Here is a 17,428-nt window from a genome sequence, read left to right as displayed (position 1 = left end):
TCCCAAGTATTACACCACACAAAATAGGCTAAGAGTTACATGATATCTCTGACAAAACAAAGTGTACATTATGTGTAGCAAGCAATCAAAAAAAATATTAAAAAAATAAAATAAAATAAAAAGTACCATCCTGACATGTTTGGGGTGAATCTAAAGCATGCTGTACGCTGGAACCACTAGGCAACCTCGAGGTGTTGCTTTGTTTACTGTCCCAGGCCCTACTAGTCTGTCTGTGGGACTGTGGTTGGTTGCTAGGCGACCAGAGAAGCTCTGTGTATGCAAGTGTGTAGCTACGCGTTCTCGCTAAAGACGGTCAGATTTCTTGAAGTTACAACGAAACGTGCGTCTACCTGAAGGCTTTATATTTTATAAAGTCTTTTAAATAAATTAAAAATTGGATTGTGTGTTTTAACAACACTCAGAAAATGCCGGGTCCGTTCGAGTTTGAAGGCATCAAACCTTCTCTTCGTGACGGCGCAGACCTGCAGCGAAAGATCCAGCTACTTGGTAACGTTAAGTTACATCATTGTTTCTTGTGGTTAATTTTGGTCTTGTATAGCGAAATGTTGACTGTTCTTCAGAATTAAGTATCTGGCAAACTATTCGCAGAGTACAGCTAGCGTTATTTAACATTAGCTGCAGGTAGCTAGCACATTTAAACATTCCGCTAGCTAACATAGCTAGCTAGGTAATGTTAGCAAGCTGACAAACCATACAATAACGTGACTAACGAGCCTTAGTCACGAATACGTAGCTATAGTTAGCAAGTTAGTTGAATACTGTGCGTGTATTTGTTAGCTAACGTTAACTGTGTTTGTTTAACAGTCTTGATTTTACATTAATTAACATTAGTTTGCTTTTTGTCGTTACTCACTTTCGTCAGAGCGTGCCTATCACTGGAGAGGTAAGTTAGCTTGCTAACGCTACTAGCTAGTAGTTCGTTACGTTACGCTAGTTACGGTGGTTGGTAGCTCGATAGTCGAAATTATGCTGGTGGAACTTGCCGTGTGAGAAATTGGTATACTAAACGAAACCCTTTTCTGTCCGACAGAGGGAGACAGAAGTGCGTACTACGAGAGCTCCCAGTCCGCGATTAAGAAAAATAAGGATGTCATTCTTCAACTCCGACAAGAGAACAAGCGGCTGCATAGGAAGTTGGCCGACACCATGACTGTACGTACATGGCTTTATTAATAGGTACACTTTAGCTAATAATAGATTCATTTAGAGTACCAAGGGCGGTTAAAATGGGTTTATCCACCGACTATTTTGGATTCAGTTCATAAATATGTGATTGCAGTGACCTGTAACGTCACTTAAGTTGTCAGTTGAGCATTTGAAATAGGCAATTTCATAGTTCATAGTATTAACTTTTGATCATTTCCCAACTTGTACAAAATAAAGTTCACATATTAGCTGCAGATTTCATGCTTGTATCTCAGTGGTGGTCATCAGAATCTGGTCTTGAGCCCAGAGGTAGGTGGATGTACTAATTAACATCATTGCAAACATATAAACATAAATATTTGGGGGGCAGTGAAAACAAAATAATATGAATTATTACTCTTCCCATCACATGTTGTGCCTTCAGTGACCACTCAATGCAATGCTCATTCTTCATTTAACTCCAGCAGAATTTATACTAATCTGAGAGGAATCCAGTTTATTCTGTTGGAGTAAATACAGTAGTATTTACTGTGCAAGCACCTTCACACCAGCCTTACAACTCCATGAGCACTATACCGCATTTATTGAGCTTCAGCCATTATAGCTGCCCTATCGAGTAACAGCGCAATACAATATTAAACAACGCTGTAAATAATTCAGACTGCTGCTATTGAGGACTTTCATACACTGTTCAGGACTGACTACAGTTGTTCCAGTTATCTGGCTGAATGTATATTTGAATATGAGAACAGAAGAGAGTATTTTTAAGCATACAGTTCATAAATAATATTTTCCTTTGTCTGAAGTTCAGCTTGTCTTGTTGCTTTGTCGATGACCCATTGTGTAGTTACATACAGGGGTCTGTAATTAGAAACTGATCGGTTTGCAACTTGACGGCCCATGTCATTTGGCTTAAATAGCCTATGCAGTACTGAGCTTTTGGTGAACAGTAGGTCATTGCTTACACATAGTAACAAACATATTATGTAGGGCGGCCTGTAGCGTAGTGGTTAAGGTAAATCACTGGGACACACAAGGTCGGTGGTTTTAATCCCGGTGTAGCCACAATAAGATCCGCACAGCTGTTGGGCCCTTGAGCAAGGCCCTTAACCCTGCATTGCTCCAGGGGAGGATTGTCTCCTGCTTAGTCTAATCAACTGTACGTCGCTCTGGATTAGAGCGTCTGCCAAATGCCAATAATGTTATGTAATGTAATGTAGCGTATTTATTGGTATATTCTTTTTATTGTCTTCATCCAATGACAGGACAAATTCACTATCACAACATTTTAACAGAATTCCATAATTCAGAGTCTACAGTGTCAACACTATTATGTACACCCTTTGTCCATAGAGTCTGCTATTTCACCAAGGTTTTGACAGGACCACTGTGTTTTTCCTTGAACCTTTATGGAAATGTAATTATGCGTTTTGCTTTAATTTCACTCACTTTTCTTCTTTGATGTACTCTTTCTTTCAATGTTGAGGAGGTTGTGTATGAAAGGCCATGTAAAAGCCATGTAACTAAACTAAACTTTGCATGAAATTATTTTTAATTGAGACTGAAAATGAAAATATGTTTTGAAGACACCAATGTCTTACAAGCATATATTACATTTGTTTTTTTATAACTACAGTTAAATACTACGAAGCACAAATGCGGTGTGGGCGCATTAAACTCAGTTCATCAATAGAAATAGCACGCTGTTGGGTGGCAGGCATGTTTTTAAAACCTTTAAGACAGTGTTAAAAGCAGCTGCTGCAAATGTCGTCTCCCAGGGTGACGAGCAGGTGATAAAGGATGCCTTTCAGAGCCGGGGGATGGAGATCGCTCCTTTCAGGAATAAGTCTGGAAAGGTGAGCCTTCCAAACGTGGACAAACATTTTCATTTCCAGCTTTTATTTTCACCTTGGACATGTTATCCGTACACAGGCTGGATAAATCCACAAAAAAATCAATTTTCTTTTAAATATCTGATAAACGTTGTCGAGAGTTTGAGTGCCGCCGCAGACCCAGTCCCTCTCCTCTCCGTCCCTCCTGGTGAGCAGGCCGCTCTTGCCATCCTGGACCAGAAGGTGTGCGACCGGGTGAAGAAGCTGAACGCCCTGAAGCACAGCACGGAGACGCGCCGGCGCCGCCTGGAGGAGCTGCAGCAGCAGTACGACAGCGCGCGGGCCCAGGCCCGGGCCCCGCAGGCCGACGCAGAGCGCAGGGAGGAGGGCGCCAAGGTACGGAGGAGGAGGGCGGCCGGCGCGCGTACGCTGTGCTGGTCGAACGCTGCTGATTGCGCTGCTGCCAAGAGTGCGGTTTGATAGCATTATTTAATGTTCCGTTAGCCAGGGAAACGTTGCAAGCTAGCTAATCACCTATACAAGCAGCTACAATAACTAACTTACTGTGGCCAAGAAGCCCATCTTAGTCCAGATACATAGCTAGTCAGTTGAATACTATGTTTGTGTTTTTGTTAGCTATAATTTGTTAGCTAACACGTCGCTGTGTTTGATTAACTGTTTCTGATTTTGTTTAAATAAGAATTAGTGTGCTAGTTCTTCACTCAGTGTGCCTGTCACTGGAGAGCTAGCTAGCTGGCGTTACCGACTAGCTTGGCGGTTACCCACACTGAGTCACTGAGGATGAGCCCTGCTCGCCTGCTGCCCGCTCACGTGTCGCCCTTGTCCACAGAATGAAGGGGAGGTCGCAGAGCAGCAGCCCCAGGTTCTGCTCACTGCTCTGGCTCCGCAGCACGGTCCAGCAGCACCCCCTCACAGTGCACACCTTTTAACCCGGCTTACCCTCAGAAAATCAGCCTCAGCTTATCAGTCAAATCAATCACACATTTATTAATACAGCACATTTCATAAATTGTCAGTACAGTGCGCTTTGGTCCTCTCAGTTTGTCTGTTTGTCTCAGCTGTGTCAGCCTGCCGCCCGTCTGTGTGTCTGTGTGCGTTGCAGAACCTGCGGGTGCTGGAGAACCGGCTGGAGAAGGCCCAGCTCAAGTGTCAGGAAGCCGAACACATCATGAGGAGCTATTTAAAACTCAAGGCTCACCTGCAGGTAGCTGCCATTATAGTAGTAACAATATGTGCTCTGTAGAGAGCTTTTCAGGCCTCAAAGGGCTCTACAGTTAACCAGTAAAACATTACACATGGTAACATATCAAGAGCCCCACCGTAGTGGGGTTTCCATTTTTGAGTTTGAAAGACAACCACAGTGGAAACGGCTGAAATTAAAATTAAAATTAAAATTAAGCTTGGCCAACGTGGGAAAGTTGGGGTATTGATAGAGAGAAGATGGTGAAAAATGGTGATGGAAAGAGATTTTTGATGATAATGTAATATCACATACCTCAGGTGCAGAAAGGCCAAAAATGGGCATCTGTCCCAGAGCCCCTCCCCCAGTATTTTGATTACATAATCTTGTTGAACCCTCTTCAGAACATTCACAACTGTAGTTGATGGAAACACACTCTGCTTCGCGTTTTCTGAAATTAGTTTAACATTTGCAAAACGTTTGGATGGAAACTTAGCTAGTGCTGGTGTCCTGGGGTGACCCGGCCTCTCCCCGCAGGATGAGAGCCTGACCTTCCAGATGCAGCTGGACCGGATGGAGGCGGAGATCCTGAGGCAGAGACAGGAGCTGCAGGACCTGCAGGTGATGAAGAGCGACGCCAATCTGTCCAAGGATGTGGCCAAGGTGAGAGACCGCCTGCACCGCCCAACACTGCACAGGCCACACACTGCAACACCCTCACACTGCACCGCCCAACACTGCACCGGCCACACACTGCAACACCCTCACACTGCACCGCCCAACACTGCACCGGCCACACACTGCAACACCCTCACACTGCACCGCCCAACACTGCACCGGCCACACACTGCAACACCCTCACACTGCACCGCCCAACACTGCACCGGCCACACACTGCAACACCCTCACACTGCACCGCCCAACACTGCACAGGCCACACACTGCAACACCCTCACACTGCGCCGGCCACACACTGCAACACCCAACACTGCACAGGCCACACACTGCAACGCCCTCACACTGCACAGGCCACACACTGCAACACCCCACACTGCACAGGCCACACTGCAACACCCTCACACTGCACCGCCCAACACTGCACAGGCCACACACTGCAACACCCCACACTGCACAGGCCACACTGCAACACCCTCACACTGCACCGCCCAACACTGCACAGGCCACACTGCAACGCCCTCACACTGCACAGGCCACACACTGCAACACCCCACACTGCACAGGCCACACTGCAACACCCTCACACTGCACAGGCCACACACTGCAACACCCTCACACTGCACAGGCCACACACTGCAACACCCCACACTGCACAGGCCACACTGCAACACCCTCACACTGCACAGGCCACACACTGCAACACCCCACACTGCACAGGCCACACACTGCAACACCCTCACACTGCACCGGCCACACACTGCACAGGCCACACTCTGCAACACCCCACACTGCAACACAGTTGTGTGTGTGTCTGTGTGTGTGTGTGTGTCTGTGTGTCTGTGTGTGAATGTGTTATGTTTGTGTGCATGTGTTATGTGTGAGTGTGTGTGAATGTTTTATGTGTGTGTGTGTGTGTGTGTGTTATGTGTGTGTGTGTGTGTGTGTTATGTCAGTGTGTGTGTGTGTGTGTGTGTGTATTACTCTTACTGGTTGCACATATGCTCACCCTCGTCATGTTGTGTCCAGGCGGAGCTGCAGCGGCAGGAGGAGTTTGTGTACAAGGAGCGCAGGGAGAGAGAGGGGATCCTGGCGTGCTACAAGAAGCAGGCAGAGGAGCTCAAAGCTCACAGCGAGAGGCTGGAGAGAAGGGTATGTGTACCACGTGCTGTCTGAACATTGTTTTCATCAGAGAACTCGTTTGGGAGCATTCTAACAATTTGCAAGCAGCGAACCTTCCATCCTTCTTTTCATGTTTTATGCCTGTGTGTTCACAGGCTGTGCTGTTGAGTGACAGGCTACACTGTTCACAGGCTGTGCTGTTGAGTGACGGGCTACGCTGTGTTCACAGGCTGTGCTGTTGAGTGACAGGCTACGCTGTGTTCACAGGCTGTGCTGTTGAGTGACGGGCTACGCTGTGTTCACAGGCTGTGCTGTTGAGTGACAGGCTACCTTGTGTTCACAGGCTGTGCTGTTGAGTGACGGGCTACGCTGTGTTCACAGGCTGTGCTGTTGAGTGACGGGCTACGCTGTGTTCACAGGCTGTGCTGTTGAGTGACAGGCTACGCTGTGTTCACAGGCTGTGCTGTTGAGTGACAGGCTACACTGTTCACAGGCTGTGCTGTTGAGTGACGGGCTACGCTGTGTAGACAGGCTGTGCTGTTGAGTGACAGGCTACACTGTGTTCACAGGCTGTGCTGTTGAGTGACGGGCTACGCTGTGTTCACAGGCTGTGCTGTTGAGTGACGGGCTACGCTGTGTTCACAGGCTGTGCTGTTGAGTGACAGGCTACGCTGTATTCACAGGCCCAGCGTGCGGTGATGCACCCTGATGAGCTGAGCAGTGAGGCCCAGCGCAGTGCTGCTGCTGCCGCTGAGGAGGATAACGTCATCCACACCTTCGAGGAGGCCTTCCGCCGCATCAAAGACGCCACCGGAGTCACCGACACACACGTACGGCCACACACACAGGCACACACACACACTCACACACACACTCACACACACGTACGGCCACACACACAGGCACACATATATGCACTCACACACACTCACACACACACACACTCACACACACATACGGCCACACACACTCACACACACACACACTCACACACACATACGGCCTCACACACACATACTTTACACACACGCTCACACACACACGTACGGCCACACACACAGGCACACATATACACACTCACACACACACACACACACACACACACACACACACACACACACACACACACACGTACGGCCACACACATTCACACACACACACACGTACGACCACACACACAAGCACACATATACACACTCACACACTTTACACACACACTTTACACACACGCACACACACACACGTACGGCTACACACACATGCACACATATACACACACACGCACACGCACATATAGCACACACCCACACACAGTGTGATTATTTACTGTGTGTATCTGCCTGTATACATGTCCTGTGTGTGTGTGTGTGTGAGAGAGCAGGAGGTGGTGGAGAGGTTCATCTCTCAGGGGGACACTCAGAAGCACCTGGAGCAGCTGAAGGAGGAGAACGAGAGGATGCTGGAGCAGCTGAAGGAGGAGAGGGACCAGCTGCAGGCCCAGTTCCAGGAGCTCAAGTACTCTGGAGAGGCCAAGCTGTCCAGGTGCAGGAGGGAGGGCCTGAACCGGGCCTGAGCCTGGCTGTTACTGAGCCTGTGTGTGTCACTGTGAGGCTGTGCGTGTGTGTGTGTGTGTGTGTGTGTGTGTGTGTCACTGTGAGGCTGTCTGCCCTGCCTGTGTGTGTGTGTGCGCACGCGCATGCGTGTGTGTGTGTGTGTGTGTGTGTGTGTGTGTGTGTATGCGCACGTGCATGTGTGTGTGTGTGTGTGTGTATGCGCACGTGCATGCGTGTGTATGTCTGTGTGTGTGTGCGTGTACGTGTGCGGGTGTGTATGTGTATGTGTGTGTCACTGTGAGGCTGTCTGCCCTCCCAGTGTGCGTGTGTGTCTGTGTGCTTGTGCGTATGAGCGTATGTGTGTATGTGTGTGCTGGTGCATGTGTCTGTGTGTGCATATGTGTGTGTGTGTGTGTGTAACAGTCCTGCACTCCCGGCAGTGGGCAGCAGATGCTGGAGGAGTGTGAGGGCCACCTGCAGAGGGAGCAGGAGAAGCGGGATGAGGCGAACGAGCGGCTGGAGGCTCTGACCCGCACTCTCAACGCCGTGCGCGCCGGCGTGGACCACCTCAGCGACAAACTGCAGCACATCAAAATGGTGCCTAACCCTGTCACAGCAGAAAAGCCTTTCAGTCTTGTCATAAGATCTTATTCTTTTCTTTTCTCTGAAGTAGAATCTATGTTAGCTTGTTTTCAGTCACTCTTTGCTTTGCAAGTGTAATGTTTTTATCCCATCGGCAAATAACTTTGTCTTATTTTGGAAAAAGGTAAAAGAAACAAGATGTTAAGTCTAAACTTAAGACGGAAATACTTGCTGAGACTGACTTCGTTTTGAATTTGTGCAGTGCAGAATCCTTCCCTGCTGTCTTGTTGCTGCTCTTGTCGCTCTCTTTATTTTGTAAGCCCCTCTGTGGTCCTAACCTCCTACACCCCTCTGTGGTCCTAACCTCCTACAACCCTCTGTGGTCCTAACCTCCTAAATCCCTCTGTGGTCCTAACCTCCTACACCCCTCTGTGGTCCTAACCTCCTACACCCCTCTGTGGTCCTAACCTCCTACACCCCTCTGTGGTCCTAACCTCCTAAATCCCTCTGTGGTCCTAACCTCCTACGCCCCTCTGTGGTCCTAAACTCCTAAATCCCTCTGTGGTCCTAACCTCCTCAATCCCTCTGTGGTCCTAACCTCCTAAATACCTCTGTGGTCCTAACCTCCTACGCCCCTCTGTGGTCCTAACCTCCTACGCCCCTCTGTGGTCCTAACCTCCTAAATCCCTCTGTGGCCCTAACCTCCTACACCCCTCTGTGGTCCTAACCTCCTAAATCCCTCTGTGGTCCTAACCTCCTACACCCCTCTGTGGTCCTAAACTCCTAAATCCCTCTGTGGTCCTAACCTCCTACACCCCTCTGTGGTCCTAACCTCCTAAATCCCTCTGTGGCCCTAACCTCCTACACCCCTCTGTGGTCCTAACCTCCTAAATCCCTCTGTGGTCCTAACCTCCTACACCCCTCTGTGGTCCTAAACTCCTAAATCCCTCTGTGGTCCTAACCTCCTAAATCCCTCTGTGGTCCTAACCTCCTACACCCCTCTGTGGTCCTAACCTCCTAAATCCCTCTGTGGTCCTAACCTTCTAAATCCCTCTGTGGTCCTAACCTCCTACACCCCTCTGTGGTCCTAACCTCCTAAATCCCTCTGTGGTCCTAACCTCCTACACCCCTCTGTGGTCCTAAACTCCTAAATCCCTCTGTGGTCCTAACCTCCTACACCCCTCTGTGGTCCTAACCTCCTACACCCCTCTGTGGTCCTAACCTCCTACACCCCTCTGTGGTCCTAACCTCCTACACCCCTCTGTGGTCCTAACCTCCTACACCCCTCTGTGGTCCTAACCTCCTACACCCCTCTGTGGTCCTAAACTCCTAAATCCCTCTGTGGTCCTAACCTCCTACACCCCTCTGTGGTCCTAACCTCCTAAATCTCTCTGTGGTCCTAACCTCCTACACCCCTCTGTGGTCCTAACCTCCTAAATCCCTCTGTGGTCCTAACCTCCTACACCCCTCTGTGGTCCTAACCTCCTACACCCCTCTGTGGTCCTAACCTCCTAAATCCCTCTGTGGTCCTAACCTCCTAAATCCCTCTGTGGTCCTAACCTCCTACACCCCTCTGTGGTCCTAACCTCCTACACCCCTCTATGGTCCTAACCTCCTACACCCCTCTGAGGTCGCCCTCTCTCACCCTGATCTCTCCCCGCAGAAAGGGAAGCCCCCGAAGTCCCAGGTGTGCCCCAGCTCAGACGAGTACGTGTTGGACCTGCTGGCGCAGTCGGAGCTGAGGCTGGCCGCTCTGGTGGACGAGCTGCAGGGCAAGGACCTGGCCGCCATCCTGAAGGAGATGGAGGAGGAGGAGGTAGGAGAAATAAGCAGGGATTCACTCCTAACCCTGTGTGCATTCCTGCTCGTGTCAGTCCAGGTAATGCACGCAAGTGCTGCTGGGCCATCTGCTGTGGGTGTGAGAACAAGTCTGCTACAAGTACAGCCCTCACTAATGTGCCATCATTTGGTGCAGTGTTTCCCATTTTCCCAGAGCTTAACTTGATTGCTTTGTTTGGTTCACCCGCCATACATACCTTTTCCGGTTATTCACACAGGGTTATTTATTCATATTTATTAATCTCAGATCGAGATGGGATCACTTTCCCCATTCTCCAGCTTCTGTTCCATTTCCCATACAAAAAGTCAATGTGCACTGCTAAAACCGGTGAATCTCAACACAAATTTTAGTCTTATATTGAGACTTCAAAAATCTTATTTCTTTCATTTTTTTTGCTAAATAAGACAAAAAATGATGATTTGCCAATGGAGTACTGACAGAAAATCAGCTGTGATTATTTCGTCAGCAGAAGGAGAATGTAAAATGGCTGCCGGTATGAGGACATGGCCTGGGGGCTGCCATGGCCGTCTGCCTGTGAGCCAGGCTGTGTGACAGTCTCACTCAGCGAGGCTCTTTGTGAGGAGCCGTGATTATTATATAAGATCAGTCAAGGCCTGTTCTGTGTGCGTTAATGACAGGCGGCTTCACCTCAGAAACCTGTCTGTGGACACAGTGTTCTCAACCCGGGCTGGTGATAACCCTGTGATGTAACTCTCTGCTGATTTGTCATGTAAATGTGTAGGGCTAAAAGGTCCCAAATGCTGTTGTGTTTTTACTGTCGTTGGTTTCTTCTGAAAGAAAGATAGGGAAAAAATTGTGCGGAACAGAATTTACATTTTTGGATTATACAGAATATTAAGGGTATACAAATTGATTTACGGTGATCCGTGTACATTACATTGTAATTGTAATTTACATTATTGTAATTACATCAGTTTTAGAAGAATGAAAGGAAGAATTCAATGTTCAGTTTCAAATCCAAAGTACCGAGCCAAAAGAACAGAAATGGCACCGCCGTCCAAATACTTACGGACTGCCCTGTAAATCTCTCGCGGCTTATTTAGCGATTCGCCTGAGCCTACCAACAATATGACTTGTTTGATGTTCCCGTCTTCGACGCAAGTCATCCGAATGTGAGTCACTCGCGGAGAAGAGAGGAGAGGTTTGTGCTGCGGTTAGGTGACGCCAGTCGGCCGTGCTGTGCGGTTCTCCCGCTGTGACCTCACTGCGCTGCACAGTGGCCCATTGTGTGGTGTTGTGTCTCTGCAGTTCCAGACCAGCATCGAGGGCAAGCTCCCGCAGTACAACATGCGCATCGAGCTGCCCGAGGCTCAGAAGCAGGGCCCCTACGACGGTGAGTCTCCCCCTCGTCCTGCAGCCTCCCCGTGGACCGAGGGGCGGCAGGTCATCCTCTTCAGTTTAAGTCCATGGCACTGCTTCATTCTTCTACCGTTTAGATAAGCCTTTTTCGGATGTGATTGTGCACAAGTTTATGTGACCCCAACATCCCACCCGCATACACGTGCCTTGTGCCTAACAAACCTTTAGTCGTGACCATGGCCTCCCATGACCTTATTGCTGTTATAGTTGAGCGGCTGTGATATTCGACGTGTAGTATCCTACATTCGCATTATTTTAAAGAGCCACAATAATCTTCAATCCTCAAATCAGGCAGCCCCACAGGTTGGGAGTCCCTGATTTAAGTGCTCGATGCTCCATTTGAGACTCTGAGATACCGGCTGATTAGCGCAGTGGGCGTTAGCGGTTGTCACGACTGAGCTTACCGCGAGGGCTCTGTGCCTTCTGCTTTTGACGTTTGAAATGAGAAAAATGTGGGAGAAGACAAGGTGACGAGGTGTAAAGATTTTGAAAGTAAACAAAGATAAGGTGATTTAATGAGACCTCTCATTCCAGAGAGCTTTACCTGCCAGTGTGTGATGGGTGGACTGGTACGTGCTTTGAAGCTTGTGGCCTTCAGTAAAATAATGTTTTTTTTACTTTAGCCTACAAACACACAACAGCTTTTGCAAATTCTTTGTGCAGAAATATCTGGACGAGTCAGTCATGGGAGTGTAAAAATGTAGAAATGACAGACACTGTTCCAGATAACAGACGTTTTTAGGTTTGCAGCAGACAGTTGCTGTTGAACGATTTTAAATGAACATTCCATTTAGTTTTCCACCGCCCTTTTAATACAAATGAAAACTACCTAGGTCTAACTAACAATGCCAGCTAGCTGATTGGTGTCTTACCTGTGATTTACTTTTAAAGGTAAGAACAATTAAATATTACATTCATTAAAGTGCATTATAACAGCCAAATAATTCTAAAATAATTGTAAAATTGCCGCGCACTACCTTTTCAAACTGCTTGCTAACGTTAGCGAACGTTACAACCGGTAGCCAACTAACAACCTGTGACACTTATACCCTAAAAGATAAATTATTGATTAATTGTTCACCATGGTAACACCAGTGTACTGTGGCTTCAACTTAATGTAGTGTGTGAAAGTGTTTGTACAGGGCACTAACAGCTATTACTTGACATTTAACTATTTGAACTGGTCACCCCCCCCCCCCCCGTCCCGCCCCCCTCCTTCCCGTCACCCACATCAGAAGAAGAGGAGAGCGGGGATGACGAGGGTGACATCATCACACGGGCCGCCCTCAAACGCCAGTCCCAGATCATCATCGACTCCAAGACCAAGAGGAAGACTCGCACCAAGAAGAAGAAGGGCAAGCCCTGACCCCTGCGTGACCTCTGAGCGAGGCTGTGTGAGGGGAGCTCGTATTTACTCACAAGGATTAAAACACGCTTTCTGTTGTATGCCATGTTTGAATTATTATAGGGCTTGTTTCAGCAGGGCACACTTTATAAGCTGGCAAGGCAGAAGCCTACCTCCATTATTTAGGTGTGGGCGTCCTCGTGTGTAGCAAGCACAAGGCTGGCGGTCCCAAACATTTGAAAATGGGAGTGTGAGACCTGTGCGAATTAGTAGCATTGCCGTGAAACCTACTTTACCGATGATCTTTTTTCTTACGAAAAATTTATTTACCTTTATTTTGTAGAGTTGACATTTTAATGGTAGAAAATGAAGGAAGATGAGAGAAGGACATTAAAATACTGAAAGAGGTATTAAATGCCAATATGGTGAAATCCCACTCTAGTAAAGTCTAAAATCCTTTCTGTCCAATTACGCGGAACAGTCAAATTTCGCCTTGAAATGAGTCATTGTTAGTCTGAACGTGTGATTCAGTTTGAAAAGCATTCTGTTCATGCCTGAACCCTGAGTGCTGTCACTCTAAAGCAACCTGCTGCGGCACGAGCACAGTAAAGTTCTGAAGCACCCCCCTGCTTTTCCTTTCTGTCCCACCCTGCTTCTCCAGAGATCTGTTCATCTCTCTTCCAAATAAAAACACATTATTCTGATTATATGTCATGGTCTTCTACTTAACTGTTTCTGCATTTTGTCTTTGACTCCTCTGGGGTAAAATCCAGCATCACCAGCTTCAAACTACTAGCTATAAGCTGTTTCAAAACACAGCTTGAGCTGGTCAAATCATGTTAGGTATGGAGCTGGCCTGAACTGGTCAACGAGCTAAAAGCTGTTTCAAAACCTGTTTTGAGCTGGTTTTTTTGGAAGTAAACAATGTCCTTTTAAGTGAAAAGATGCTGAAAATCTGTTGTCACATAACACACTCCCAAGATGCACTGCGGCTCTCACACTGGAGTTCAATAGCAACACAACAAAGACTTGGGTAGAGAGGGTACGGAGGATGAATATGCCATGTATGCAATCCCTGTGGATACAGTCTCATTGTGAATGAAACCCAATAATGGTATGACTCATAAACTTGCACAGGAGAAAATCAGATCCATTGTGCCGTCTGAATACGTGGGTCTAACGTGACGCTCCTGACATTTGTGATGTACAGCTCACCTAGTTACCATTGTGAAGGATTGCTTTGAGGCAGTTTCATAGCTAACCGGTCAGCTTTTTCCGCTGAGTGGTGCGTCAGTGCTGCTGAGGTCTACAGGGGTGGGGTGGCTCATTGGCTGATGGTTAGGGATTCCTCTCATTCTTGACTCTGAAATTTGAGAGCAAGGCCAGTCACCGGCAGCTTCAACCTTGGAGTCTGCCGCACCTTGGGTTGAGTCTGGTTCCCCTGCTGAAAAAAAAAAACAGCTCAAGCTAGGTTTTGAAACAGCTGGTAGCTGGTATTTCAAGCTGGTCATAGCTGGATTTTACAGCAGCGTCATACGTGATTGAAGAGACCATTCTACGAGACACAGAGTCCCACCTAATAACGGTTGTATTTACCAGAGAAATAGTAATGATAATGGTTTGTCTGTTAATTATGATGCTTCATGAAATATTTGGTCTTAATCCGTAAATTATATAGATTATGTCAACAGCTATGAAACAGCTAGAGCTCAGTTGAAAGAGAGATGTTTGTGTCAGTGGTGCTGGAGCCTAACCCAGCAGACAGAGATACATCCTGGACAGCTCACCAATCAATTTCAGGGCCCAGGGTTCACTTACACATTCATACCCAAAAGGCAATTTAGACTCTCCAGTTAAACTGATCTGCATGTGTTTGGACTGTGGGAGGAAACCCACGCGGACATGGGGCAGAACATGCAAACTCCACACAGAAAGGCTCTCGGCTGGGGGCAGAGGGACTTGCCTGGATAAATAAAGGATAAAGCCCTGCCAGGAAATGTTTTTTAATTTAATACTCCATGGCATGAAGGCCATGGTCTACAACACTGCGATGGAACATATAGTTAGATGGACTTTCTGTAAATGAATCCTTGTTTCTGCTACTCTTTAAATGTAGTGATTCAGTGTAATGCTGTTAAAGTGTGTGTCTTTGTGCTCATGAATTCCAGACCTTTGAGGACGGTCTGTGGCCACTCGCACGATAACAGTTGGTGTCTTAACTTCACCCACAGGGGATAAACCATAATCTGACTAATTACCGCAGGGAGACGAGTTTCTTTGAAATAATGCAGTGTGAGGGAGCTTAACTCGTTTATCAGTTTTTTGAATCAGTGTGTTGCTGTTTGGATGAAGTTCAGTAATATGTCCTTTTCCAATAATTGTTGATGGACAGAGAATGACAGCAAGGTGTTTTTTTTTCTGGTCCAAAGGAACTTAATATATTTGCAATAAGCAAGACTTATATTATGTCTACATCTACAAAACAGAAAGTTACTACGTTTCATTTCCTTGGGGAAACTGCATTAGCTTGGATCTAACTTGAAGCCTTTAATGCTGGCTTGTGGCAGCCACAGTGGGGTATGAAAGAGGCAGCAGAGCTGTCCAGATTTCTATGAGAAGCAATTACTATGTTCTAGAGGTAAAACCAGTTATTCTATTGGGTCTTTATACCAGGATATATTTCCGTTTTTCACATTATTTAAATGTGGTGGAAAAGGTGACAGCATCTGTGTCCAGTTGAACAGTTGCCCCTCAGAAAGAACAGCTAAAAGTAGGTTAAAATTAATATTTGCTCTTGGGTAAGAAAAACTGATTGTGAAGTTGTGGAGGGCTTGCTGGTGAGACGTGAAATGAATACACCTTCAGTCTTAAGCTTAATTGACACTAATACTACACTCGCAGAAGTGAAGTGACAGTGGAGGTACATTTTTGTTTTTCAAGGATCAAATTTCCCAAATGTACCCTGAAAGTACAGTAATGTTCTCTTAGAGTACAAATGAGTATATTTTCCAAGCAAAAAAGCCACAAATGAATTATATATTGCTGGCCAGGGGTACAACTTTATGTATCTATTGGGTACCACCCCAGTGACAAGCAATTGTACCCTTTTCAGCTGTTTTTGTGCCTTTATTTCTGAGAGTGAAGAGAAGATGAAGGGATGAAAGTTAACACACACTGATATGTTGTCATATTTAGAATGAGCAAATATATTTAGAATGAGCACAATTGGAATTCCTTCTACATCTCCCTTTTGTTTCATTGAAATTCAGCCAAAACATTTCACCTTGTTTCTTGGTCTGTCGCTACTGTAAATAAAATGTTTATTTTATTAAGTACTTCCTCCAGTTCCTGTCACTCAAACTGTACAAAGCACACCTGTGGACGACACACAGTTCCGCTGCGCGTGATATAAAGGCCTATAAATAACACGCACATTCATTATTCTGAGTATACTCACGTGTCTGAATACTGTGCTACAAAGCTGTTTGCCCACTTTGTGTTTATGAGAAATCATGGTGCATTCTGAGCAGGTGTGAAGCTTAGCTCAGAAATGCCCCTGTGAAGTGGGAAGGGATTATAGGAAGGAAATTAGTACGTGCTGCAAACGTGCAACACAATCTCCCAGATTCAGAATAATTAAACATTTCAAATGATTTAGTTAATGGTATTTTGTAAAGACTCAGATTGCTTAACTCAGCAGAGAGAAAAAAAGCTGAACTATGTCAGAGGATAATGTCAGCAAGCACGAGTTATTTTAAATGTATGTTTTTTTGGTTTGTGTCGTTATTTTTTAAAGATAATAATAATAATAATTATTATTATGTTTTTTCTTCTTAATTAAATGCATACTATGCAGCATTTTAACGGTGGAAATATAACACAACGATGCTCAGTCTTTGTGCACATTTGCAGAATCCGGGCTACTCTGCCTCATTTCTTCTAAGATGTGTTCGGGACGTTTCTGGGCATGACACTCTTTTACATGTAGAGAGGGGTGGATGTGGCTACAGAGCCTGTGGGGTGGGATGAGGTTTCAGTGGAACATCTGTAGCTAGCTAGCTACTGCAATAGCGATGTGAAGAAGCACAATTTCAGCAAAGCAAAGCAAAAAGCTGACAGGGCTAGTTAAAAAATTGCAGTAAGCCCTGATATTGCTTTTCCTCGATGGCTACAGCAATCAATAAACAAATATAAAAATATATAAAAAATCATGAAAAATACTGCAGAGTATGCCTTAAACTGTGTGTGACTTTTGTTTATAATTTTTGGCATTCCATCTTCTAAGCTGATAGGCTACTTCAACATATTTAATAGGCTACTTCAACATATTGTCAGCCAGTACAATATGCATTCCAGTGATTACATAACATTACTGGCATTTTAGCAGACGCTCTTATCCAGAGCGACATGTGTGTATTGTGACTATAGGTGGGGTCGCTTGATAAGAGTACACGATGTTCATAAAACCTGTTTGTCCTTTCTGATTTTGAGAGAGATGGTGGCACTTTTGAAATTAAACTGATCTATAGACACGTCAACCTGATTTTAGGTAGACGCACATCTGATTCTAGACATGCAGGCATACAGGCATACTTAACAAGCCTCATTCCATTTCATAATTTACTAAAAAATATTGTCAATAAAGATAAATTGATAACTGACCTTACACCATATATATATATATATATATATATATATATATATATATATATATATATATATATAGTAAAG

At 46.0% G+C, this 17,428-nt stretch overlaps 1 protein-coding gene across 2 annotated transcripts; it reads left to right on the top strand.

Moving 5' to 3' along the window:
* Positions 1–260: 260 nt before the first annotated feature.
* Positions 261–13,381, top strand: odad3 (outer dynein arm docking complex subunit 3). 2 transcript variants are annotated; one of them, XM_061232083.1, is made up of 14 exons: positions 261–507; positions 1,052–1,173; positions 2,946–3,023; positions 3,216–3,395; positions 3,850–3,882; positions 4,123–4,224; positions 4,738–4,863; positions 5,905–6,027; positions 6,681–6,827; positions 7,379–7,539; positions 7,991–8,147; positions 9,796–9,948; positions 11,242–11,326; positions 12,588–13,381. In XM_061232083.1, exons 1-14 carry the CDS (start codon positions 426–428, stop codon positions 12,716–12,718), a joined length of 1,680 nt encoding a protein of 559 aa, XP_061088067.1. In that variant the 5' UTR covers positions 261–425; the 3' UTR covers positions 12,719–13,381. The 2 variants fall into 2 exon arrangements, with proteins under 2 accessions (XP_061088067.1, XP_061088068.1); XM_061232084.1 differs by lacking the exon at positions 3,850–3,882.
* Positions 13,382–17,428: the final 4,047 nt, after the last annotated feature.

This window comes from Conger conger, chromosome 2 (genome assembly GCF_963514075.1).
Source record: "Conger conger chromosome 2, fConCon1.1, whole genome shotgun sequence".
Classification (NCBI taxonomy): domain Eukaryota; kingdom Metazoa; phylum Chordata; class Actinopteri; order Anguilliformes; family Congridae; genus Conger; species Conger conger.
This window is presented reverse-complemented; position numbering and strand designations above follow the sequence as displayed.

Bases quoted from the DNA above. Each gene is read 5' to 3' on its own strand.
- odad3 (XM_061232083.1), top strand. From the start codon at position 426: ATGCCGGGTCCGTTCGAGTTTGAAGGCATCAAACCTTCTCTTCGTGAC. The intron at 508-1,051 runs GTAACGTTAAGT...TCTGTCCGACAG, and splicing joins GCGAAAGATCCAGCTACTTG to AGGGAGACAGAAGTGCGTAC. The intron at 3,396-3,849 runs GTACGGAGGAGG...CCTTGTCCACAG, and splicing joins GCAGGGAGGAGGGCGCCAAG to AATGAAGGGGAGGTCGCAGA.